This window comes from Lontra canadensis, unplaced genomic scaffold, assembly GCF_010015895.1.
Source record: "Lontra canadensis isolate GAN:19392208 unplaced genomic scaffold, GSC_riverotter_1.0 scaffold78, whole genome shotgun sequence".
Taxonomy (NCBI): Eukaryota; Metazoa; Chordata; class Mammalia; order Carnivora; family Mustelidae; genus Lontra; species Lontra canadensis.
Genome location: NW_022631072.1, coordinates 4,693,275 through 4,721,160, shown reverse-complemented (window position 1 = coordinate 4,721,160; position 27,886 = coordinate 4,693,275). Strand labels below are relative to the sequence as shown.

Sequence of the window (27,886 nt, the reverse complement as noted above, 5' to 3'; positions counted from 1 at the left end):
CTTTAAAAGCAATACTTTCTTTCCTCCTTCCTCTCCTCCACAATTTTTGACCAAATAGAGGCAAAATAAGTGTTCTTTAAATGGGCAGTGATTTCATATTGCAGATTTCACAAACTCCTAGAGTTAAATCATAAGGAAGTAATGTAGTCATCTGATTTATTAATTATACTACTGTCTTCTCTCAGTACATTAAATTTGTGATTTGGTATCAACTCTGTCACTTCTCCAAACATGTTTTATTAACTGTAAATCCTTATTAAATTGACTTCAAGCTCAGTCACATTGGTGATTCTTTTTTTCCAGAATAAATGAATATGTCTGCTTAAAAAACTTAAATCCAAACAAATGAAAAATATTCCTGAAACACGTTTTAATGCCATTTAGAGTATTATCTATGAATCTTCTCCATCACCCACCTTCTCCGATTAGAGGCTGTTTATAGCAGCAATGCACACTCATCTTAAATCCTCTCCCTCTGGCTGTGCCACTGGAGGCAGCCTTCTGATCTTTCAGTCCGCCTAAGGTTCCTAGCCTACTTCTGTCTAATCTCATGACCAGATCACATTCTGTACGAGGTGTCAATTTCAGTTTGTTTTAATGCTGAAAATGAGATTGAGGCCAGTGCTAATAAACATGGGACATACATGAATGACAGTGTGTGACAGACACAAGCTTTAAACTTTACCTAATAACCTGAAGATAGTTCCATATTCAGTAGGGCATATTCAGTTGGAAGCCTAAGAGTCTCTTCCCGCAGCAAAATCAATGCTGATATGCAGACAGCATGGCAATTCCATGTTAATAATCTCTGTAGGAATGTGACAGTGTACATTTGAGATTCAGAACACACTTCAGTTTTACATTTTGACTTATAGATGCCAAATTGTGAATTTCTGTGGAATCTCAGACCCATGAAAGAAACCCAACTTAAATATAGTCTGGATTTCAGCTGAGTTACTAGCAGCATAGTTTAGAAATGCCTCAATAAGTACAACCCAAATTGAATGCATATGTTTCTCTAGTTCCAGATACTCATGTTGTTCTTTCTTAGCGGTTTCCTGGAAAAAAGTCTGGGAATTCATCTTCAGTTCCTGTCATCAAACTTTTTAGACAATTATTTGTTAATCAGTGAATTCTCTTGAAGCAAGCCCTTCATGCATTATTCCCTCTGCAAAGCTGCAATTTGGCAGCTTTTAAAGGGCCACATGGAGGCATAGGATGCAGTAAGGAGGAGGTCTGGAAAACCTCTTGGGCTCCACAAGATAGATACGGACCTTGGGCTTGACCCCCCAGGCCAGTGGAACTTTATTGAACCTTGTTACCCAGATAGAGGTAACCCAACACAGCAGGCTGGGAAGAAAAATATGAAACTAAAAGCCAAGAGATGGTCAGAGTTAAAAAAAAAGATGCCCAGTCTAAGGTATTACCAGTGGGTCAGGACGAATCATAAAAGGTATTGGAGATTTTGTAAAAGAAGTGAAGAGTTTCACAGGGTGAGGTCACATTGAGAAATAGTCAAGTAGAAAATGATTCATTGCTCTTCCTTGAAATGCTGTTAAATCAGTGACAATAACAAGAGTGGGAAGATTGTTAAGAAATATGAGTAATTCCTGCTTGGTTTCTTACTTTTTTTTTTTTTAAGATTTTATTTATTTATTTATTTGACAGACAGAGATCCCAAGTAGGCAGAAAGGCAGGCAGAGAGAGAGAGAGAGAGGAGGAAGCAGGCTCCCTTCTGAGCAGAGAGCCCAATGCGGGGCTTGATCCCAGGACCCTGGGATCATGACCTGAGCCAAAGGCAGAGGCTTTAACCCACTGAGCCATCCAGGTGCCTCTGGTTTCTTATTTTGATTCAGCTGTGGATAAGCCAGCTAATGCGAATTATATGGCCAACAGAATGGTAAAGAGTTAAGGATTGATGTAGACAGATGAATAAATCAGTGGTGTTGACAGAGGGTCAGAGCGAAGGGGACAGGCCAAAAAGAAGAGCACCAGGAGATCCTGGGTGCAGAGAAAGGGATGACTTTATGGAGGAGAACTCTAGGGTTGATGGGTAAGCATGTTCTTGAGGTCACTGGGAAGGGCTCATAATCCATACATTTTCCATGTGCCCATTAAGCTTTACAGCTACTCATGTTGGCTCCTGCCTCCCCTGTTAGACTGTGAGCTTCATAATGGCAAGGACCCCAGCCTGTTCAAACTTCTCATAGGAAGCATTCAGTAAATAGGTTTAATTGAATTAAAGATGGGCTTCTAAGAAAGTGCATCAAGGACTTCTTTACTGAAAGGTAAGAGAGACTTCAGGAAGGGAAGGCAATGGCCTTCTATAGAAGGGCTCCTGCCTGCAGGGTTCCAAGGACCTGTGATAGTTTTCATGGCCCCAGTTAACTAAGAGTACCTTAACCAATCATGGTTTAATTAAGAGAGAATGACCATAACCGAGATTTTGTGGTGGGCAAACATCCCTAATACACTGTGAACGTGCTGTACTAGGAGTTGGGGACTCCATTCTGATACATGGTTCTCTTCAAGGAGCTGTCAGTGTAATAAGGGACACAGCTGAGTAAAACACTGATTAAAACACCGTGCAGATAGGTAGTTGCATGGGTCAGTACCGGTGTGAATAAGTGACCATTCTCCAGGAGTTGTTAATATCGTCATGTGGGCACTCGTAGCCACAATAATTAGCACTGGCTTGATAGAACATTTCACTTCATGCATTGGAAATGTTTAGAAGTGCATCATGACCCTGGCCATGGGGAGTGTCATCACATTTCATTGAGAACAAGCAGGTCAGCACAAGACTTAACGCTAAGATGGTCAGCACACATGGACAGCATTATATGTTCAAGAGAGTTAATAATTGTAGCTACCACTTGCTGACCTTCGTTGTGTGTTAGGCACCGCACTAAGCCCTTAACCATCATTCAAGAATTGGCATCACAAAGCTGTGCAAATAATAAAAACTTCACTGATCTGGAAGACCTTCTTTTTCTTGTATTTTATTTCTTTTATCCATTTTCAACCAAGTATAGATGGGCGGCTGTTTCATTTATATATTCAGCAGACATTGTGAAGGCCCACATTAAGGACCCAAGGGTATTGGTAAGGCATGTCCTGTTTTGCCCTTAAGAAGTTCACGTTGTGCGGACGCCTGGGTGGCTCAGTGGGTTAAAGCCTCTGCCTTCGGCTCAGGTCATAATCCCAGAGTCCTGGGATCGAGCCACACATCGGGCTCTCTGCTCCGCGGGGAGCCTGCTTTCTCCTCTCTCTCTCTGCCTGCCTCTCTGCCTACTTGTGATCTCTGTCTGTCAAATAAATAAATAAAATATTAAAAAAAAAAGTTCATGTTGTGAGAGTCAGTCGGCATGGAGGGGACACAATGCTGTGGGGCTCCAACAGCTGTGGGAAAGATGAAGAAGAACACAGCATGCTCCTGGATGACCATTTCTCAGGAATTGTTTCTTAGTGTTCCTCAAGCCTCCAATAGGTCTTTTAAAAAAAGTATGTTTAGGTTGATCATCTGAAAATGAAAATGCTTTTTCTCGTAAATTGAAAATGGTTGAACATGGGCTTATTCATATAATTGAACCAAAGTTGTTTCTCCCTTAAAACTTATGGTCTGGTATAGGTACAAATAGCGCATTTGGGCCACAGAATAAGCGTCCGACCGTTTTGTAACAGAGTTGCTTACTGTATGTCTGCTATCGTATGAAACCGAAGGAAAAAAATTTTTTTTCACATATTTGGAACTCGTTTCAATTCCAGATATTAATGAATGCGAACGACCCGGACGCTGTGGTCCTCGTGGAGAGTGTCTCAACACAGATGGTTCTTTTCACTGTGTCTGCGAACAGGGTTTCTCAATTTCTGCAGATGGCCGTACATGTGAAGGTAAGATAAACCGTCAGGAGGCCTATAATTATCTCCTGATAAAGCAGAGAGGGAGGAGATCACTTTCTGTGAAACAGGCAAACACCGGAAGACACTATGAGACACTCCTGATTTAAGGCGTCCAGGCATGTATGTATCAAGGTGACTCCTGCCCACATTCACGGTCAGGAATTGCTGGGATTCACGCATAGGATGACCTAAGGTTATAATGATGCTAGTACTCACAGGTGATTCCACTGCTGGTACTGAATTAATTCATGGAAACATGCAGGACATGATGATTTTAGGTCCATGGGGGAGACCCAGAGGACCTGTAAGCAGCCTCCTTGATACAACTCAAGACTGCCAGTTTTGATTAAAAGACGTACGATAGTCTTCACCATTATAAACATGTCTTGTGTGATTCTTCTCTGAAGCACTGTCAGCAGGGATTTTCCAGTTGTTTCTCTAACATCCTTAGCTGTGGGTTGGTGTATGTCCTTGCCCACTGGTATTTATTACCTTCTAAAAAGTTAATTGTGTTGTAAGATATTCAGATAACAACATTGGCTTTCTCTTTGCAACCTCGGTGTGTTTGCAGGGATACAGAACTGTTCATAGTCCTGAGATTTATGTTCTTAATGATTTATTAGAGTTTGATAAATTGAGGAATAATTCATCCGAACCATTCTAAAAGTAAACTGAGAAGATTCCCATCATCGTGATTTCAGTCCATCTCTTGGAACATCTAGGTCATCAAAAGCCAGCTAAGTTGTAAAGAAGTAAATCACAAAGGTTCTGTCCCAGGCCTGTGATAGTACCCAAATTCTTCGCTCTGAAAAAGAGCTCAGCAGGAAGTGCCTCCTCTCCTTGCTTGTACCACAGTGGAATGGAGCCGAGGAACAGCGACCAGGTTCATCTGAAACTAATTATTATCTTGGGAAGAAGGAACTGATCTTATAAAATGCAGGAGATTGTTGAAATCACTCTCCTGCTGAGTAGACAAAACATTTATGCCAGATTTGGCTTCAAGTGAAAGAGAGAGAGTGTGGGTGCGGTTTGAGCAAGCGGATTTTGAGGGGTTTGGAAGCCCTCAGACATTGGGAAATGGGGAAAAACATCATTAAAGGTGGCCCTGGGGGTTTGCAAGGATTCCGTGGTACGGTGATTCGAGTTTTACCTGAATTTTTTATTTAGACCTTGAGCCTGGAGTTCTTAAGAAACACTTTGTGGTGCACAGACCACAGCATTCCCGGCAGAGGGCCACAGTGCTAGCGCACCTGGGTCTCGGAGGACACCGATGTGCAGAATGCACATTTCCCCACATTCCAGAAAGATGCAGGCTTGATTCTTCATTTGGGTCTGGAACATGGATTATAAGGGCTTCCTTCCTTGAAAAATGGTCCACCTTATAACACCAGTGGTGGTGCTGTGCAGAAATTATGTTCAGAAAAAAACACAGGTCCCTTCCTATGCTCACAAGCCAGAGTTACTCTTCCGGAAGAATATACCAGTATAAATAACCTTCACCTCCATTTTGTCTAAGCGATTTTCTTTTAATTCCGTGTCTTTTTAAATACCGATTGCTGCAACTCAAGAGTTATATAATCACCCTAATTCACTTGCAGTTCTCCATTCTGTTAGGCATCTACTTGGCAAAGACTTGAATTTTAAAATGTGTTTTTAGAGAACCTCTAGGTCTTTGTAAATTACTATACTTCAGTATACTTTCTTTGACACTTGGCCCCCATTTTTTTTTTTTTTACTCTAGAAACTGGACAGTTTTATAAGTAATAAAACAGATAATTTAGAATACTGTGTCGATAGATGGTAGTGTAACTAGAAATCTCCCAGGGTATTAGGCATGTTATTCTCTTTCTAGAAGAAGCTTTGCAAAGCTTTCATTTTTTGTGGGCTTACTCCACTGCATTAAACTGGTCCAGATTTTCTTGTGTTGGACTGAACCTGAAACTTGTGGCAGTTGCAGAATGTCCTGATTCTACCCCAGGCTGTGGTGTAGGGTGAAGCCAGCCCATGTGATTGGGGCTAGCTGCGGAACTGATGTGCACAGGACTTGCGTTAGCACTGAGAAGGGACGGGCTCTCCTCGTGCCCGTCCACCAGCTTGTTTCTGAACTTCGGGTTTAAGCAGCCGGAGACTGGTGGACGCAGGGCTGGCATAATCTGCTGTAAGCTGGGCTGTGTCTGGCCCAGCTGAGGGAAGGAGGGCCCTTCCCCGATTTCCCGTGGCTTTCTTTGTGTCTGGTGCCACTTCCTAAAGCACAGTGACGAGGCATACTCTGACAGAACCGACTCTTCCGGCTTTCGGGTAGCATGGCGGATTGTACAGAAATAAAAACAGCACCGTGGGATCCTTCCTTGCCCTTCTGTACATAGTGTTCTGGGAGCATGTACCTGAGAGAGGAAGGAGGCACACCTCGATTCTCCTACGGCACGTGAAGGACAGCAGTGTTCTTAGACGTTCAGCGGGAGTAGAGTGGGAGGTCCGTGGTGAGTGAACTGTTCATCCGTTCACTCGCGTACCGAGTGCCTGTCTTGTCCCAGGCAAAGCCCTGTTCTGGTCCACTGGGAGCCTACGTTGCAGGAGGGCAATCTGGGATAAATAAGGAAATAGAACATACAGAGAATTGTGTTTTTGCCCTTAAACAATAGAACACGGTTATGCTTTAGGGGTAGAAGCTGGGGCGCCTGGGTGGCTCAGTGGGTTGAAGCCTCTGCCTTCGGCTCAGGTCATGATCCCGGGGTCCTGGGATCAAACCCTGCGTCGGGCTCTCTGCTCCGCGGGGAGCCTACTTCCTCCCCTCTCTCTGTCTCTGCCTGCTTCTCTGCCTACTGGTGATCTCTGTGAAATAAATAAATAATCTTTAAAAAAAATAAATAAATACAGGTTATCAGGGTGCCTGGGTAGCTCAACCAGTTAAGCATCCAATTCTTGATTTTGGCTCAGGTCATGATCTCAGGGTTGTGAGATAGAGCCCCACAGACCGGCTTCCGCACTGAGTGTGGAGCCTGCTTAAGATCGTCTCTATCTTTCCCCCTGAAATATATATATAATGCAGGTCGTTTTTCTCCCGTCCCACACATGGGTGTTGGAAAGTGCAGGGAAACTGGGCTCTTCTGATGGACTTCCTCCTCTCTGCCTTCTTTTCTTCCTCGAACTGTGGTTCCTCTCCTCCTGCCACCACCCCTGTGTCCTCTAGCCAGAGTGTTTATCTTGTGTAGAAAAGCAAAGGAAATGTTTCACCTCTTTAACGAAGTTCACTGTTCTGTGTCCCAGTTTATCTTATTCATGTGTTTTTAAAAATCACAGTTCTTTTGCTCTTTTATTTTTTCCTTTGTTGTTGTTGTTGTTGTTGTTGTTGTTATTGTTGTTGCAGAGCTTTAACTCATGAAAAATATCGATCATCCCGTGTATAGATAAGCTGACCCAGGGTTTGGGTTCATCATCACAGCAGAATGTGTGGGAATGGGAGAGCGGGGAAACTTGTGACCATCAGATTCCTATGTGTCACGCGTCTGTCCCCTGACCTGTGTGAAGAGGTGCCTCCCCCCACCCCCCGGCTTCTCACTTCGCATCATGACTCACATGGGTCTCTGCACACTGCTCTGGCCAGCGGCCGTGGTGCTCTCCCTATTGGGCATCCCGGTTGAATGAGAGTTTATATATTTGGGGCCATCAGACATGTCTAGACCTCACTGTGCTTGCCAGCCTGTTCACACCCAGTCTAGCAGGGACCTTGAAGGATCCCAGCAACACAGCACTGGTAGCTCACAGAACCTGGTTAGTCATGGCTCATCAGGCCTCCAAACCATGGCCAAAATCCTTCCCTGAAGCCTTTTCTTATAGAAAGCATCCTCACTGGTTCATTTGACAAATATTCCGTGTATGCTAGGTGCCAGCCACCGTTCTCTGTCCTGGGGCTCTGTCGGTGAACAACATCAATGCCTTCTTTTTTGTAAACTACATAATGGGCTTGAAAGACAGAAGCCCTGTGGGAAAAGGAAGTAGAGCAGGGTAAGGGAGATTTGAGGGCTGGAGCAGGGAATGGAAAGCTGGCACCATACTAATTCGAGTGGGCTGAATTGGCCATTCTGTCTCTATATGAAGAGAAATCAGAGAAATTTTGTGTCTGGGTAACAAATGAAGCCTTATCAGTACCTTTTTCACACTGGTCATCCCCCGGCTGAGGAATAATAGCCTGTCAATCCTAGAACAGAGGGGACAAGATTGTCTGCTGAGGCCGTTAGTGTCTTGCCCACATGAGTTCTGTTTTGACAGGGGAGTACAACTCAGAGTACATCGCCAAGAGCAAACCCTAATGTAAACCACGGACGTGGGTTGATAATGGCATGTCAGTGTATGTCCATCCGTCATAACAAATGTTCAGGGAGGTTGATGGTGAGGGAGACTGGGCGAGAGGACGGGGGTTGGGGAGACGGGATTATGGGAACTTGCAGTAAAATTTTACTGTGAACCTGAAACTACTCTTGAAAATAACGTCTGTTTTTAAAAGTCAGACATTCAAGTTAGTCTTATGAAAAACATTACCTGTTTTTCATAAGGAAAAAAAATCAAAACCCTTCATTTTAATTCCATGTTCTCCCTATATTTTCCACCCCTGGTTGTTATTTCTTACTTTTTAAAATAATACCGCAGTCAGGCTATGTGCTCAGAAGCTTCTGCTCCCACTTTCAAAAGAATTCTAATGCTGATTCCAAATTTGACAACTAAAAAGATGGGAAGTGGACTTCTTATAACATGTGACTAAACCCTGAATCCCAACGTATTCAAAGAATCCAGTCCTGTTGTTAAATGGCCCTAGTGATTCTAATCCTGTAACTTTTTAGGATATCTTTTACAAACTGCTTCTTGCTAACTCACTCAGTAGAAAGGGAGAACATAATCAGAGGCATGTGGTCAGGATGGCTAGCTTCCTGAACTTTGCGGAGAATGGTGATATCAGAAACACTAAAAGAGGGGCACCTGGCTGGCTCAGTCAGTAGAGCCTGTGACTTTTGATTTCAGTGTTGTGAGTTCGAGCCCCGTATTAGGTGTAGACATTACTAAAAAAAAAAAAAAAAAAAAAAAAGCCTAAAAGAAGTTAGGTTCAAACTCTGAGGCTAATTTTGTGTTCGTGGGAACCAGAAAATACGGTAAAGGCAACTTTTGCCAAATGGAAGAAATAAAAACTAATCTGGAGCAAGCATGGTGTTCTCAGATTTTTGGTACATTTTCTAGGGAGAGTATGGAAAGAAAGTATAAAACCATTGCTGACTGTGCACTGAGGCATTTTGAAGGTTTTGTGGCACAGAGATAGAACTTCCTGTCACCAAGGAGAAAATAGTTTTTAAAATGGATTTAGCCAAGTAGGACATTGAAGTGCCCTGACTCAGTAATATATTACATGTGGCCACTTGGCCCAAAGATTTTTCAGCTTTATTTTGTTGTTGTTGTTTTTTGGGGTTTTGGGGTTGTTGTTTTTTTTTTTAAGTAGCTTTAGGGTCCCAAAATGAAAAATCTAGTAAGAGAATACAACCTGAATGTTTCATTTCTAAAGAAAGATCATTTAGATTAATAATAAGATCCTCTTTACCCCCCATGTAAAAAGGAAAAGGATCTTACAACATTCCAGGTAAAGAAGGGCTTCCTGCTGTAAAGGCTACTGTTCTTCACGCTCACTCCTGTGAATGCACTTCTGCAGAAGTGAGTAAAAATGGATGTTTAAATCATTAGGGAGAGAGCTGAGGAAATTTTGCTGGAATAAGCTGCTTTTGGATCTGGAATACATATTTTCCATGCATTGCTTGATTGTCTTCCGTATATCAACATTTTTATAAAGAAATTCATAATAGTAGCAGAGAAATTCAAGAACTCTTCCTAAGCCTTTTATCACCGCTGACCTTTTAAAACCCCAGAGCTATGGAAAATCATCTTTTCATAGACGGAGAAGTAAACACTTTCCTTGCAGCCAAAAAACAGACCTGGAACTGCCAGAAAGTGAAGTCTGTAGATAGTCTGCTTCCCCCTCACACCTTCTGCTGCCACCCAGCGCTTGGCTGGGGCATCAGTCTCCCTGCAGCTACTTTCATGAGTCCTTCGATGTCCTTTGTAAATAAAATACTCAGTAGGTCACGGAAAGTTGTTGTGAGTAGTATTTGTATACATTAGGCTTCAGTTGTAGTATTTAATACATCGATTCCAGAATTGGGTATTTGTTGGGCATTCTGCTGATGGAATATTCCCTGGTAGGACTCCCAGCATGAGTAGACTGGAGGTGCTTCCTGTAGTGGATGTCATGACTTTATTAAAAATGATTTCATTTGTTGACTTCTCCTTGGGAACCAGGCATGATGCTAAGTACATTGTACCAATTTTCTCATATAATCTTCATGACAAACCAATGGATAGGGTGAGTATTAACTGGAATGCTTTTGGCTGCAATGAACAGCTTAAAACAAGGAAATTTATTACACTAAGAAGTGTAGAGATGGTCACCTCTATTATAGGTCTTTATTCAAATGTCTTTCTCGGGGAAACCTTTCTGGCCACCCTTTCTCACATTCACCCTCTAACACTTCCTGTTCCCTCTTTTGCTCCCTTTTAGCCACCTTTTTCTTTCTCTTTCTCTTGTAGTTTATTGTCAGACCCCACTCCTGGATGCTGAGGTTGATGAGACCTCTCGATCGGTCTTGTTCACAGCTGTATGGTGTTGAGAATAATTAGGGCAAAATAAACAGTGCATGAATGAAAAGGTAAAGAGGAGGTCTGTAACTCATCCTGGAATATCAGGAAGCAGGTACGATAAGATGACTCCAAATTGAATGTATTGTGTACTTTTGGGCAGTCTTTCCTATTTTTTGAAGACTTAATTCTTTCAAGCACACCCTGAATAGTTATTGGGTACAGAAATGGTTAAGAATTTAGGGTGTACATTGGGTACAGAAATGGTTAAGAATTTAGGGTGTGAGGGGGCGTGGGTGGCTCAGTCATTCAGTATCTGCCTTCAGCTCGGGTCATAATCCCAGGGTTTTAGGATCAAGCCCCACATCAGGCTCCCTGCTTGGCAGGAAGCCTGCTTCTCCCTCTCCTTCCCCCCCTGCTTGTGTTCCCTCTCTCTCTGTCTCTCTCTCTGTCAAATAAATTAATTAAATATTTTTTTAAAAAAATTCATGCTGTGGGGGCCCCTGGGTGAGCATCTGCCTTCAGCCGAGGTCATGATCTCTGTGTCCTAGGATCGAGCCCCGCATGGGGCTATCGGCTCCCTGGAGAGCCTGCTTCTCCCTCTGCCTGCTGCTCCCCCTCCTTGTGCGTGCTCTCTCTCACTCTATCTCAAATAAATAAGTATAATCTTAAAAAACAAACAAACAAACAAAAAACCATTTAGGCTGTGGATTCCAGTTCGTGGGCTTGAACTCTTACTCTACGTCTGAGCTGTGTAAACTTAAGGAATTTACTTAAGGTACATCGGCCTAAGTTCCCCACATGCATAATGCATTCATGGAGTCATTGTAAGAGTTAAGTATGTGGATGGGTGTTGACAAGTATCCACTAGAATGGAGCCTGTCCCCATAGATGTCCATGAATGTGAGTTCTGTACAGTGTGTTAGGACTTTTTACATTGAAACCCTAGTTATGTTGCCATTTGTTTCCTTAACATGTGGACATCTAAAAGGAGGGAGCATCTAACACTTATTTGTGTTATCAGTGCTTACAAAATACACAACATACAGTCCGATTACGTAAGTATTTGTGAATTAAATTGTCTGTTAGTTCTAAGTCTAGGTCTGGATATAAATGAAATACTACATATATTCTATCTACTTCTAAATCCCAAATTTATTTAATGTAAATTATATAAATCATACAAAATATAGGATAGTAATCCATTTATACATAATTTGCTTTAATTCCTTACCCTTTGTTTTCCCTAAGAGTTCTAGATGACTGTTCCTATTGACCCCCTAAGTTTTAAAAGATGGCAGGTTTTAAAACGGTTCATGAATCAATTGCCAATAAACTGATGGCTAATGCTGATGTTTATTTGCATTTAAATGCTGAAGTTATTTCTAGAGATACACTGTCTATTTTCTGTGGTTTCATAACTGATCTTTCTTGGCCTCCTATTTGAATATAGAAAGAGAAAAATTAGAATGGTGAAAAAAAATGGGAATTTTTTTTGGCCGATCCTATGTTGCTTTTGGGGCCTAAGTGTCAAAAAGATGAATCTGGGGTTTGATGTGTTTGGCCTGTGCTTAGGGCTCTCTCCCGGTCCTCGTTGGCAGCACCTTTTAGCATAAGAAAGACTATATGAAAAGAGAAAATGTACAGTATGACTCTAAAGTTAGAGGAAGATGTTTATTTTTTGGAAAAATCTTGGTTGTAAAAATCTACAGCTATTAAATTAATGCAAAGATAATTCAGTGGTTATAAATAAATATATTCAGAGAAAACAGTGCATTTTAAAAATTTTATAGAGTGTAAAAAAACACAAATTCTATTTCACACATTATCTTTTGCAAGTAATTGTGTTAGCAACATGCAATTGAAGTTCAAGCTATTTTCTGTAAGTATCTAAGGGGACATTTTTCTGAGTGGCATGGAATTTATTCCCCATGGAATATTCAAATACTTTATGTGGTAGCCCATTGTATAACAGCAAATTAGGATTATTCTTTACCTTCAGGAGCAGAGAAGGTTTTTTTTTTTTTTAAAAGCTTTCTTCTCATTTCTTCCCTTCACATTTTAAGGAATGTTTCTTTTCTGTAGCAAATGTAATCCTTCTCATTCACTTTTCCAGTTTTTATATAAAAATTTGTCAGTCCATAATGGGAAAAAACGGCTTTTTGAATTCAGAAATATGCTGCGATTCTCTTTTTGTCAAAAGAAACCTAAATGACTTGTGTATACAGGTTTAGGTTTTGTCCAAAGAAAGAGTGTTTTATGTCTCATTGAAAATGCCCTGCTTTTCAACTCAATTCGGAATTTTTCCTCTAAGTGTCACAGATACTTAGTTTTGGATTTTAGCCGATAATATTGAGGGTTTTGGGGGTTTTTTTTATTGTAATTGAACAAACATCTGTCACACACAGTGGCTTCCCCACCCTGTGTCCTGGTTCTCTGAGAGGGAAGACAGACGCCCAGGGCATACTGCAGGCTGTTGAACCTGTTTCCTGACGCATGTCCTCTCCAGCTATAGAAGCTGAGCCTTGTGAACCCCCTGCATGAGGATCCCCGAGACCCAGAGCATTTCCCCCATGTTCTTGGTCTCTCACTGCATCAACTTGTTAAGACAATTTGAAATGTAAAGGCTGAAATACTCTTCTTGGATTTTTTTTAAAGGAATGAATCTAAGACGATTTCGTTCATCAGGATTTTCATTCTTGACCTCATTTTGGATGACAAAGAGATAATCTTCTATACCTTTGTCCCACTGCATTGTCTTTGAAAACCCAATGTAAGTGAGAGTCAAGGACTTAATTTGAATTCTTGAAAAATTCTTAGGACTCTTTCAGGTGTTCAAACAAAATCACAAAATTTAAAATCTTACTAATTTGGGGGGCGCCTGGGTGGCTCAGTGGGTTAGAGCCTCTGCCTTCCCCTCAGGGATCGAGCCCCGCCCCGGGCTCTCTGCTCAGCAGGGGGCCTGCTTCCCTTCCCCTCTCTGCCTGCCTCTCTGCCTACTTGAGATCTCTGTCAAATAAATAAATAAAATCTTTAAAAAAAATAAAAATAAAATCTTACTAATTTTTATATTTTATCCTCATGTAAAAGGTTGTTTTACTCACTCTGTTTATCTTTAAACTTATGTGGGGGCCATATGAGTGGGGAGAGAGACGGTAACTGGGACCCACTCGCAGTGATTCAGGTGGACTCTGGAGAGGGGCAGAGCTGACAAGGGCTCTGGTCCAGATCTCGGGTCTCATCATTAATGCTTAACCATCAAATATGATCTTCCCTTCGAACCTTAAATGTGTCTTCCATTTTCTATTATATGTTTAAATAATAATAATTCCTAAATTAGTTATCCTAGAATATTAGAATTCTAGTCTGTTCTGAATACATAGAAATGCTGTTATAATCTTAAATAAAAGATTTAAAAACTCCATAATAATTCTCAACCTTCTCTAAGACCAAAAAAGAAGAAGCATATTAGGGACAGAGAATCACATAATTCCCTTGACTTGCAGTGGGTCACATAAAAATGTAGTTACATTTTTAAGGAAGACTGTTGTGTCACATATGCTCTCTCTCTTTTTTTTTTTTTTTAATTTATTTGACAGAGATCACAAGTAAGCAGAGAAGCAGGCAGAGACAGGGAGGGGGAAGCAGGGTCCCCGCTGAGCAGAGAGCCCGATGTGGGGCTTGACCCCAGGACCCCGAGACCATGACCAGAGCCAAAGGCAGAGGCTTTAACCCACTGAGCCACCCAGGTGCCACCACATATGCTCTCTTATATCCACCTATATTCCTATCAAAAAAAAAAAAAATAGCTTGACTTTTTTTTCTACTTGGAAGAAATTAAATTTCACAGTATTTGGCTTATTATTGGACAGATAGGGAATGGTGATCAGGATTACTATTCAGAGTCCCTTAATATTTTAGTCTAATCTATACCTCTTACCAGTGAGAGAGAGAGAGAGAGAGAGAGAGAAAGAAAATGAACTTTTTGAAATGGGTAAGATGGTCTTTAACCAAGAAATAAAGCAGTGTGGATTGGCTCTTCTTTTTAAACTTTCTAATTGCTTAAAATACATAAAAGTGCATGAATCATAAGAGTATGGCTTGGTGAACTTTTACAGAGTGAGCGCACTTGGTAATGAGCTTCCCGAACTCCCCCTCGAGCTTTTTCCTACTTTTAACCCACTCCCCTCTCCATGACCCAAACAGAGTTCTATTTTGTCTTAGTTACCCTGGCTTTGTTTTTGTACCTGTTTTTGAACATCTTATTGGTGGACTCATACGGGAGGCACTCATTGGTGTCTGACTTCTTTCATCCAGCATCATGTTTGCAAGTTTCATCTTCGTTGCTGTATGGCATTTCATTGTATAAAGAATGTCTCCGTGGCATAGATACAGCTGGCTCTCAGAGTCCTGGTTCACACTGCCCAGAGCGATTTCTGAGCGTTTCAGTTCCACCTCCTTGCCAACCACTGGTGCTGTCATTTCTTTTCAAGGTTAGCCTTGCTTAGTAAGGGATCGCTCGTCATGGTGTCTGTCCATTTGCATTTCCTTTGTGAGGGCTGATGTTCCCCAACTTTTCATATCCTTATTAGTTTTTTGGGTATTGTTTTAGTTATCTAATCCTGCATAACAGACCTCTTCAAAATGAGGGGCTCAATACAACTGTCTAAAGAAATGAAGCCAAGTTCTTAATTTTAATGAAGGCCAGTGTTTTAATTATTTCATTTGAGTTTAGTAATTTTTGTGTCTGTGGTCTTTGCAAACCCTAAAGTCATGATGATACACTTTTTAAAAAAGATTTTATTTATTTGAGAGAGAGAGAGTAAAAGAGAGAGAGAGAACAAAGGCCAGGGAGAGAGGGAGAGAGAGAGAGAGAAGCAAACTCCCCACTGAGCAGGGAGCCCGATGTGGGGCTCGATCCCAGGACCCTGGGACCATGACCTGAGCTGAAGGCAGAGGCTTAACCCACTGAGCCACCCAGGTGCCCCCATATGTTTGTTTTAAACAAGATAAAAGTTTATTTCTCTCTGTGTAGCAGTTCAAGCATAAATAATCCAGGGCTGAGAATCCAGGTCTAGAGTGCTGGACCCCGCGTGACATCTGTCTTGTGCTAGCTTTGACATGCTATAAATCATGGTAGCTCCCCTGCCCACCACCACATACACATTTAAGCCATATTGATTTTTTTTTTTTTTTTTAGTAAAAAATGCCTTTACATTCTTATAATAAACCTAACAGTCATCCTATAGTATCCTTATACAGTATATCCCTGGAGTTCAATTGCTGACATTTCATTGAGAATATGTGCATCTGTGTTCATTAGAGAGATTAATCTTTAATATTCCTTTCTTTGAATGTTCTGTGAAGTTGTAGACTCAAGGTTTTTCTGGTTTCATAAACTAAATTTGAAAGTGCCCCCTCTGGGTTTTTGTGGAAAAGTATATGTAGGATTGGTGTTAGGGATGCCTGGGTGGCTCAGTTGGTTGGGTGTCTCCCTTCAGCTAAGGTCGTGGTCCCAGGGTCCTGGGATCAAGTCCTGCCCCAGATTATCTGCTCAGCAGGGACCCTGCTTCTCCCTCTCCCTTTGCCCCTGCTGTGGGCTCTCACTGTCTCTCTTGCTCACTCTAGCTCTTATATAAATAAATAAAATCTTTTTTAAAAACTTCATGTTAGTTCCTTCCTGACTTCCTTGAAGAATTCACAAGTAAAATCATTTGGGCCTGGAAGTTTTTGGTTTTGTTTTGTGTGTCTGTGTGTGTGTTTGTGTGGGGGGATGTTGTGAAAGTTTTTTAAATTGCAATTAAGATTTCTTTAAAAGATGAAGTAATGGTCTCAGTTCTTGGACCATTCATGACAGTTTTGGTAACTTTCTTTTTCAAGGACCTTATCCATGTTAGGTAAAATTTTAGGTAAATTTCCAATTCATTGACACCAAGTTGACTTTTTCTTATCTCTCCTTAATGTCTGTAGAATGTGTTAGTGATGCCTTTCATTTTTTATTTAGTAATTTGTGCTTTCTTTGTTTTGTTCTTAATCAGTGTTTCATAGGTGTTAGTCTTTGCAAAGGAACAACTTCTGTTGATTTTTCTCTTTGTTTTCTATTATGTTAATTTCTGTTTTATAGTCTTTCTTTGGGCTTCATTTGTCTTTATAACTTCTTGACATAGATCCTTAGATCACTGGGTTTTCAAACTTCTTTTCTATAATATGTGTATTCTTTTCTGATATATATTTATGGCTATATATTTCTTTCTATGAATGGCTTCATCTGCGGCTACAAGATTTGATATGTTTTTTGCTATTCAGATAAAAGTACTACAAATGCATTGTCATTTTTTTTTCTTTAACCAGTGAATTATTTAGAGGTGTTTTGCTTAATATCCAGACACTTGGGGAATTTTTTTTTATTTTTTATTTATACCTAAATACCTCTCTAGCCAGAGAACATAATTTCAATGATTTCAATCCTTCGAATTTGTTGGGGTGCAGAATATGGTAAGTTTTGGTAAACATTCCTTGTGTACTTGAAAACAATGTGTATTTTGCAGTTGGATCTATATAGGCTAATTAGGGCCCAGTTTGCAAGTTGTTTAGATCATTAATAGCTCTATTGTGTATTTGTCTGCTAGCTACATAATTTACTAAAGGGGTGTTTTATAATCTCCCATTATTATGGAAATTTATCCGTTTCTGATTTTAGTTTTCTGGGTTTTGTTTTATATATTGTCAGACCGTGGAATTAAATAGTGAAGTTTTTGTGACTTACTGGTGTATTGATGCTTTTATTTCTTTGAAATGTCCCAGTTTGTCTCTCTCAGTGCATCTAGTCTTTAAATCTACTTTGTCTTTTATCAGTATAATTACATATGTCTCTTTTGATTAGATTTTGCATGGTTTGTCTTTTCTCACTTCTCCATGTTCTTATTTTGAAAGGGCCCTTTTCTTAGAAGTAACCAGGATATGGTAGTTTTTTTAAATCCAGATTGACAATCTGTGTCTTTTAATTGGAGAATTTAGTTCATATACATTTAGCATAATTACTGGTATTGGGGGTTCAAATCTACTCTGTTTTCCATTTGTCTCATCTCTTTTTCCTTTTTTTTTTTTTTTTTTTGGCTGCCTTCTGGAGTTTTTATTATTATACCAATCCCTTCCTACCCTTCTTCTTTATACATATTTTTGAAGAATGTTTCCCTATGATTTGTAATGAAACAGTGTATGAAAGAAAAATAAAATAAGTTTGGGATTTGAAACATATGCCCAAGGTTTATTTTCACACAGTGAAAAGTAAAATTGCATACAGTACTCAACTGTATACTGCAGGAAAGTCATTCTTCAGTAGAAAACATTTATAACTGGGAATTTGCCATTTGTATTGGAGGAAGGGATTAAGTCTAAAGTGCTTTTAGTTTTCATTCAACAGAATCTCTGAATGAATGTTCAGAAAATTATACTTTTGGGCAGGGTCTCCAGAGTTTTTGAAACTAGACAAATACAGCTTTATATACAACAGACAAAAAAACTTGGCTAGATTAAAAATCATGAAATTTTTTCTTTTTGCTTGCTTTCAATTGTAGTTGCGATTATTGAGAACTCCTGTGGTTTTTTAACTTAAAATATGTGTGTTCTATTATTAATAATAACATTTTTCTTATGTAATTTTTTTAAAAAGATTTTACTTATTTGAGAGAGAGAGAGACAGCGAGCAAAGGAGGGGGAGTTGCAGAGGGAGAGGGAGAAGCAGACTCCTGCTGAGGCCAAGAAGGGAGGCTGATGTGGGGCTCGAACCCAGGATCCTGAAATCATGACCCTGAGAAGTGTCTGAGCCAAAATCAGACTCAGACTGAGCTCTGACTGAGCCACCCAGGGGCCCCTCATGTAATTTTTATCATTTTCAAGCAAAATACTTGATTTTAAAATAGAGATTTTTTTAAAAAAAAGACATTCTAAGCTTAGTTGAATTGAAAGAGATGTTTAAATGTTCTCAGTTTTTAAATTCTTTTTAGAATATTAATGAATATTCTACTTTTATTTATATAGTTTTATTCGCTTTTTCTGGTTAGGGTGCCATCTATACTTGGGTATACACTCAAAGAATTTTCTCCTTTTAGTACCTTCAAATAATTTTTTTCAAATAAGTAATTTTTCTGATTTTAAGAGTAGCATGTGCTCATTGCATAAAATTTAGAAAATCATTAAGTACTGAAGTTTTTGTGACTTTACAAGTATAAAATCATTTTTCTGCCTGCCAGTTAATATTCATCCTCTTTGTTTTGTAGGGTTTTAATTTAAGTGTTTAAATAAGATCTTTATACCTTTTATTTTTACCTTTCTGCTTTGCATTATATTATTTGTATTTTATTGATCTTTAAAAACAAATTTTTGATGACCTCATAATTCCATAGCATGATTGTACCATGTATTTGTAAAAGTATCTTCTGAATTATGGAGATAGACTGTTTCTTTTGTTGTTGTTGCCATTTAGTGCTCAGTGAATACATGTCTATATACATGTTTATTTTTATCAGTGATCATGTCCCTAGACTAGATTGTAAGACACTAATACAAGATCAAAGGACAACCTTACAGGCCTTACCTACACCTGAGACCACCTTGCCTTCCAGAAATGTTCTGCTGGTTTCTGCTTCCATCAATACCCAAGTGAGACCTAGCTCTTAACACTCTCAAGAAGCATATGTTCGGGGCACCTGGGTGGCTCAGTTGTTAAGCGCCTGCCTTCAGCTCAGGTCATGATCCGGGCATCCTGGGATTGAGCCCCATAGTTATGGGGGGGGGTCCCTGCTCAGCGGGGAGCCTGCTTCTCCCTCTCCAGCTCCTCTGTGCTTGTGTTCCCTCTCTTACTATCACTATTTGTCATAAATAAATAAAAATCTTAAAAAAAAAAAAAAAAAAGGAAGCAGGGCACCTGGGTGGCTCAGTGGATTAAAGCCTCTGCCTTCAGCTCAGGTCATGATCCCAGGTTCCTGAGATGGAGCCCCACATCCAGCCCCACATCGAGCCCTGCATCGGGCTCTCTGCTCAGCAGGGAGCCCGCTTCCCCCTCTCTCTTTGCCTGCCTCTCTGCCTACTTGTGATCTCTGTCAAATAAAAAATTAAAATCTTAAAAAAAAAAAAAGTTTTCGTTCCTTTTTTTTTCATTTGTTAAAGAGAAAATATCTCATTTTAATCTGCCTTTTACTACCCGTGAGCTTAACGTCTTTTATATTTATCTCTTCTATGAAAATTTTTTTTTGCCTATATGAGGTAGAGTTTGTGTTTTTCTGACCAATTTATGTGTATTAAGGATAATAATGCATATTGCATGGAGCATTGGGTGTGGTGCATAAACAATGAATTCTGTTACACTGAAAAGAAATTTAAAAAAAAAGAAAAAAAGAAAACTAGACGACCATAATGGGTGATTTAAAATTATCCAGTAAGAGGTAGGGATAGATAAAAACAACATAAAACAAGGTGGCATCATTTTTGTGAATTGTGGGATAACATTAAGATAAAGAATCTGCATTTTTAGAGTTTACAAGAGAAAGGAGGAAGGGCAGACAGTGTATATAAATAAAGGCTGATAATTTTCTAAATTAAAAAAAGGATAATAATGATTTATCAATATTTTATAGCTATTTCCCCCATTCTTTAATTTGCCTTTTAATTTTCTGATGCTGTTATTCCTGTCCTACCTTTTTACTTTGCCATTTTCTGTATTCTGTTGTGATCAGTTGTATACTTTTATTTCTTAGCATATTTATCTCTGTGGTAGTGTTTTTATATTTAACTCTTTCATACTCTGGGATATAAACATGAATATTTGCTTGCCATTCAGTTTGTTCTTTTATCTTCATCCTAGAAGAGCTTTTCAAGTTTACCTTTGCAAGTTTCAAATGCAAGTTCCTACAACATAAATTCAGCTTCTTAAACTTCAGTGCAGCTTTCGTGTACTGTTGCTTTTGGTTAGATGGCACATGGTTGTGTCGCCAGCGTTGTTCTAGCCCATCACTACTGTTTCAGTGGCTCTTTGTCCCAGGCTAAGGCTGTAAGTGCTCAGCCTCGGGTTTGGGTGGTAATATGTTGCGCCATCTTTTTAGGGTCTTCATAAGTGTCTAGAAAGGGGCAGGAAGAGGCCCTGTGATTAGACATATTTTCAACTCAAGGTTGGGTCAAAAAAGCTTCCAGGAGACTCCAGCTGAATCTTGAGGATGGGCTTGGAATAAATGCCACAAGCTAAGATTTGCAGACCTGAAATATTGGGTAAGTTTAGGAATACTAAGTAAAATAGTTTCAGTTAAACGTGTAAAAGGGAAAAAAGTGATAGATAAGACATAGCTAAAAAGGTAGACCAAGGCTGGATCATGGAAGTTGCTTGCTTTTGTATCAAACAATACACTCAGTGTTGCCATTGCACACCTGTTCTATGCCAGACTTGGTTCCAAACTATGGACATGTGATGATGAACAAAACAGATACGTTCTTCCTTGAAGGATCTGCATATGCAAGGGGCAAGCAGTAAATACACAAATAAACTTTCCAAACAGCATGTTTGGAAACCACAAACCATTATGGGTACTGTGAAGGAAAGAGAAGAGACAGTGAGAAGGAGGAGGAGGGAAAGCTCTCTTAGGAAATGGCAGTTGAGGGGCACCTGGGTGGCTCAGTGGGTTAAAGCCTCTGCCTTCAGCTCGGGTCATGAACCCAGGGTCCTGGGATCGAGCCCCACATCGGGCTCTCTGCTCAGTAGGCAGCCTGCTTCCTTCTCTCTCTCTGCCTGCCTCTCTGCCTACTTGTGATCTGTGTCTGTCAAATAAATAAATAAAATCTTAAAAAAAAAAAAAAAGGAAATGGCATTTGAGTTGAGCTCTGTAGAGTGAGTTAGCTGCTGGAAGAATCGGGTGAGGATGGCAGGTGCGGTGGAGCATTCCCAGGGGGAGTTGTAGTGACAGCAGAGACTCTGAGGCAGGGAAGTAGTAGATGCATTTGGGAAAGTGAAAATGAAAAAGACCTGTGGTGGTGCTTATAGAGAAGGGGGCACAGTGACTCTTGGGCTGGAGAGTCTGGGCAGAATATGCAAAGCCTCCCCAGAAACATCAAGGGTTTGGGTACCCTTCTAAGTGTAAAAGAAACAGACCGGTTAATTTTAAGGACAGCAATATACTATATATCATCATTTTGAAGGTGCATATTTTTAATGCTATAATATTTGGATGTTTCTTATAGTTGATGTGATTTTTTTAAAGCACTATGAAACAGCTCACAGAATTCCCCCCCCCCCTTGCTTAGAGGCACATAAAATATTTGTGTCCTTTTTAATGTATGTACTCTTACATTTGGTCTTACTCGGTACTCTGTATATTTAAAACGCACATCACCCAGGATGCTGTTTGGAAATGGGATTAGAGGGACAAGAGAAAAGTCAGGAGGAGTTTTGCAGGATGTTGTTCAGGCCAAACATATTGGTCCTCAGGCTAGTGTAGCAACAGTGTGATGGAGAGAAATGAATGACTCACAAAATCTTTTGGAAATGGAACCTGGTCTTGGGTTAGAACATAGTGTTGGGTTGGATGTAGGATAAGAAGAAGAGGGAATACGGAGGAGAGATCTCTGGTTCTGGATTTAGCAAGTAGATAGTTGTTAGCACTCCACTCACGGGATGGTGGGGATGGAAGCAGGTTTTTTTTTTAAAGACCACATTTATGATTTGGGTTTATTAGAGTTGCCCATTTAATATCCATGTGGTTGTATCACGCAGGCAATTGGATCAGTTTAGATCTAGTGCTTGGAAGAAAAGTTTAGGCTGAAGATATGATCTGGAGTGGCCAGATACACATGCTATTTGAAGGTATCCGGGTGGATGGGGCCATCAAGAGAGATACAGAATGAGAAGGAAAGAGGGTCTAGGACTAAGCTCTGAGAAACACTAACATTTAGGAAAAAGTAAAAGATTGTGTGGGAGTGGCCACAGGGTTAAGAGGAAACCCAGGAGCATATAAGAAGTAGAAAGTACTTTAAGAAGAGTGTGGTCAACTCTATTAAAAACCACTGAGAGATCTGTGAAGACGCCAGTCAAGAAGAATCCTTTGGATTTTACAAAAGGGTGACCTTATCAACAGCCATCCCAGTGGGTTAGTATATATGAGAGCCACCCCAGAACATATGAAAACTGATGGTGTGGATACAACATGTATGGAAAGGTCCATAAATTTTGCTGTTAGAATGTTGGCTAATTGAGCAACAACAACAAAAAAGAACCAAGAGAGGAAATCAGAAGAGTGTGATGACTGAATTGTGTAGGTAATCAAGAATGAGTCCCAGGCTTTTGGACTGGGATGATGTTTGTGTTTTTAGGGTGGTTTTCATTAGGAGCCTTTAATTATGGATGGTGAATATACATTGTCCACATAATGATTGATTAAAATCAGGGCAAAATTTGGGTTTACTCTCTCTGGAACTTCTAGCTGTTTCCAGAAAGCCAATGGGAGCCAGCTCTGGGTAATTTTTAAAGAATAATTTAAGTAAATCTTTTTTTGAAGTAGTGGGTTTCAAAACTAGGAAGAAAATGATCTCTCACGGGCTAGCCTTCTTTTCAAGATTTCATGTACTAGAAAGCTGGATTTGAAGTATAATTTGCTACCTCTATCATTTCTTTGCTGCTTATCTTAGGCTACTAGCTTTCAGAACATACTTGTGACCATCCAGGTTCCCAGGTTTTTCCCCTCCCCTTCTCTGTCAGGCATGGGTATGGCAGTCCGACTCTGCAAAGACGTAGTTTTGCTGTTTTCTGGCTCATCCCCATTTCTCAGAACAAAGTTATTTTCCATAACACATAAGGCCCAGATTCTCCAGCCTTGTCAATATTGCCAGACCTCAGTGGACCTTTTTCTTTTAAAGACTCTTTCCATATCCTATTGTATTGTCTGGACCATCTCCAAATCTAGTTTTTAATTTCCTATTGGCTAAATTTTATTTTTTTTCTTTAGGCCTTGCACTCCTCTTCCGCTTAATCCTGGCTTCTCTCCTCCACTGTGAGAGAGACCTTAATCTCTTTTGGGCCAGCCGCCATGCCATTTTAAAATTCCTCTGGGCAGCTATGCAGCTGGTTTAACATTGTTCAATCCCACTTCTTGGCTGGGATTTACTGTCTCCTGGTCGGCTTCCGTTCCTTTCAGTAAGAAGCATGAGGGCTACATTTCGCCTGAAGCAGGAACCCTACATCCCTTCCAGTATAAGCCTCTCCCCAGCACCCCCCACTTTTTTGGCTTTATTTTCCGAAGATTCTGGCACCAAATATTTAACCAGTTGCAGTTGGTCAGGAAGCCCTGAGCTGAAATAGTAGGTCATTCCTTTTTAAGAGTAAATTCATAAAGCCCCACTGCTAGACATGGTCCTGGGATTTCCCTGGACTGCAACACCCTTGGAGCTTGATGGGCCTTTCTTGCAAGGGTCTCCCAGAAATATAGCCTCTTCAGGACATACGGTATGTTGGGTATTTAGTTTTGAAGTATGATACTGCTTTGTTCAGACCTTGTCCAAGGATAAGAGGAGAGTACTTGATTAAAGGCAGTAGGAGATAAGTTGAAGAGTGGGTATCTTGACTCACATCTTTGTGGTGAAAACACATCAGTATGCTTGTGGGACTCACAGACATTTGTTTCTGCTTGTCCTCTTGCACTGGCCTTTTATAACCATCGCTGTGGTGGGAGGCAAGAGGTCGTGAGGGCTGGAGCCACAAACTTAGATTCAGAAGGGTGTCCTTCCCCGTGCTCTGCTCCTCGGCCAGCTCTGATGGGGTAACCTTGAGGCAAGTTACTTAGCCTCTCTAGGCCTCAGCTTTCTGGTTCTTAAAATGAAGGGGTTGAACTGGATATTCTTCAAAGTTCCTTCCAGTTGAGACAAACCCTGTCATTCATAAAAAAAAATGTTTGGATGACAGGAAGGCTTTTTTTTCTCAACTGTGCAGCTGTGGGGATTTTCCTGTGAAAGATCCACTACCAGTAGCGGGACTCAGTTTCTGTCATCCACCTCTCTAGAGAGTGCGGACAGCGGCAGGAGGGCCATTAATGAGCTTTCGCTTCCAACAGGTAGTTATGGCCTACTCAGAATAAGTAGAAAGAAAATTGGGACACCTGGGTGGCTCAGTTGGTTGGGCGGCTGCCTTCGGCTCAGGTCGTGATCCCAGCATCCTGGGATCAAGTCCTGCATCGGGCTCCTTGCTCAGCGGGGAGCCTGCTTCTCCTTCTGCCTCTGCCTGCCACTCTGTCTGCCTGTGCTCACTCTCTCTGACAAATAAATAAATAAAATAAAAAAAAAAGAAGAAAAAATCAACAGCACAAAGATAGGACATGTTAAGAAAAAAAGAAACACTTTTTTCTTAGTTCAGAACAAAAAATATGAGGAAGAAAACCAAATCATTTCATTAAAAAAGTGTATGCAGATAGAGATTCCTTTCTCCCCATACCCATACGTTGTGGTATATAGTACAGAAAACCTAATAGAATCATTGGGGTTTTATTAGGAATTTCATTGTTGAGGTCTTTGAACATACTTGGTAATTTTCTGGGGAGTAAATAAGCCTTATCCCAGAACCCCAATCCCTTTTAGAAAATCATGCCTCTTCTCCATACTTTCACCTTATTTTGTAGCTCACTTTACCTAAGGGAGAAGGTGACACCAAGTATCTGGCCTTATGCCTTTATTTGAGGATTTGAGGAGCGTGGGTGGGGTTCTGCTCTTATATGTAAAATCCCTGATAATAATTAGTAGGTTTTGAAAAGCTTTGGTCTGTGGAGAAAAGGTACCAGGTAAAAAGCAATTAGGCAAGGAAAATAGATGTACCAAATGGGTCAAAAGTTAAGACCTCCTAAATGTGGGCCTGTGTAGTCATCCACAGCATTGCTCCTTTAAAAACGAGCCACAGGCAGGTAGTTCCGGTTACCCACGATGATGCTCTATTTCTTTCCAATGGTTATGTTACTCTTGTTATTAGAGAATTCCTATCAGTGATCCACTATGCTTGGTCTGTGTAATTCTTCCTTGAATTCATATCTATGTTTATAATATTTATGTCTGCCTTGCTGTATAAAATATTAATGGCAAAAAGTTGCGTGAGAAATCAGCAGTCTTGTAGGAGCATAACTAATTCATCTGGTTGCCAACGGAGAGATTTCTGGAAAGTCATTTCTTCACTCATCTGGGAGACAGTATGACTGGTGATAAGATCATGAGTGGCTCTTCCAGATGCCAAAACAAAATTGATTTTAGTACTTTAGTAGAATGACCCCTTCATTAAGCAAAGAGAAAACCTCTCATGTTAGCGTCATTCAGAACGGAGTTTCATATTAAAAAATCAGCTTCAGTAAAACAAGATGGTGTTCACTTGTCCATGTAATGAAGCTTTCATCTTGTTAGGCTTTTATTCTCACATAATAATAAATGTTCTTGCATTTTAGTTTTATTATTATAGAGTTGATCTTAATTATAGCAGATCTTAGAACTTTATAGACAGAACTAACAATGGAAAAATATCTCCGCACTCTCATCATCAAAGACAATTCTAATGAAATTATGTTGTTTTATACAGGTCATTAGAGAAGTAAAATGCATGTTATCCTTTTGTTCAGCTATTTCCTTACCTCATTGTTGAAAACATGGAACTGCTGAAAGTTACAGTATATCATTTTCATAAAGTATGAGTTGTTGAAGAGCTAGTCTCCAGCAGGCACTCCACGTTATTTTTTCCTATTCATTCAAATCCAAAATATTGCTCATCTAAACTTTCTGTGTTAATCACGGATACATTAATTCTGAGGCTGCAAGACGCCTAGTAACTCATAACCATCTCAGAACTTGTTCACCTTAGGTCAGTTTCTCAGTTCCTGAGCTGGTGGCCATTAGCACGAAGTCATCATCTGTTGTGACTGTGCAGAATTCATGAGAAGGAAAGCAAGAGATGTTATTGCAAGAATCTGGGCTAAAAGCTGCCAGATTTTCAGCACTGGTTTTCCTTTCTCCTTCTTTGCCGTCTCATTTTAGTAGGGAGCTAAGTTGCCGGTGACATTCAGTTGGAGGTTTTCCACCCCAAACAGTGGCCCTGGGAGAGGGGGAACAGCAATGGCACAAAATGCTCTGGGAGGAGAGAGAAGGGACCCTGAAGTCTGACACTTGGGAGGTGTCCCTTGGGCTGACTCCTTATGGGCCAGGAGGAGTTTCCAAGCAAAGCTGAGGGTGGGCAGACTTTCTAGTGGAGGGAGGGAGTAGAGGGTTCCAAGTCAGTGAGAAGACAAAGACCATAGCGTTTTCAAGAACTCTGGTGTACTGAGACAGCTGAGACATAAATTGGGAAGGAAGTGTTGGCTAAGAACTCTGGCTGGATGCTTAGCCAGGAGCCAGAGGAAGAAGGGTGCTCTGTGCTCTGCCAAGGAGAGCGGTTGGTGTCCTGCAGCCAAAAAGAGATACTGAATATTCTGAAAAAGGGAATGTCACTGACAGGTTTGCTGTTAGTGAAGAATGGGTTATGGACATGACGGAGGAAAGAGGGAAGCATGCCTCCAAGATTTCTAGCTAGGGTGACTGGTTGGAGTCTCTGATGAAGAGAGTATAGGAGAAATGAAGGTGAAGTGAGGATGGGTGTGATTGTCAGCTCAGTTGTCATGAAATGTCCCATAGTTTCAAATAAATGGCTTTAAATGCTAGAGGTCAACCTTTGAGAAAGATAAGGAAATCATCAGTGTATAATTGGTAATTTGAAGGATTTCTGCGTTTCTTTCCAGCTCTTAAATCCTGTGGCTCCGTGAATAGTTTCTTAGACAAATACCCATTTCCGGAAGTCTAAAATTAGTAATGGCCTATATTAAGTGATTTGATGATACTGTGTAGTTACTGCTCTCACTGTTGTGGTCAGTAAATAAATCATAGCCTTATGCTTACATTGGAAACCCATCAGAACAGATTTACTGCATGTCATCTCTGTGTTAGATGTTACAGGGGAGAGTCAGTTTTTTATTTATTTTTTTTTAAAGATTTTATTTATTTATTTGACAGGCAGAGAGAGACATGGAGGCAGGCTCCCTGCCGAGCAGAGAGCCCAATGCAGGACTCGATCCCAGGACCCTGAGATCCTGACCCGAGCCGAAGGCAGGGGCTTAACCCACTGAGCCACCTAGGTGCCCCCAAAGTCAGTTTTTTTAGATGTGAAATAATGTCATTGAGTTTTTGGTTCAAGTTGAGGTAGGAGATAGAGGCAAAAAAAGGGCAGAAATAAGATTTGTCAGTCAGCTCAGGAAGTGTGGTTTAGGAATAATACAGT

The 27,886-nt window shown here is 40.5% G+C and overlaps 1 protein-coding gene across 11 annotated transcripts in view; it reads left to right on the top strand.

The window, feature by feature from the left end:
- LTBP1 (latent transforming growth factor beta binding protein 1) overlaps positions 1-27,886 on the top strand; it is a 398,263-nt gene that overhangs the window by 318,074 nt on the left and 52,303 nt on the right. For all 11 annotated transcript variants that reach the window (XM_032881895.1, XM_032881898.1, XM_032881896.1 and 8 more), the window contains one exon: positions 3,769-3,894. In XM_032881895.1, coding sequence (XP_032737786.1) covers positions 3,769-3,894 — 126 coding nt within the window. The remainder of the gene's footprint in view (positions 1-3,768; positions 3,895-27,886) is intronic.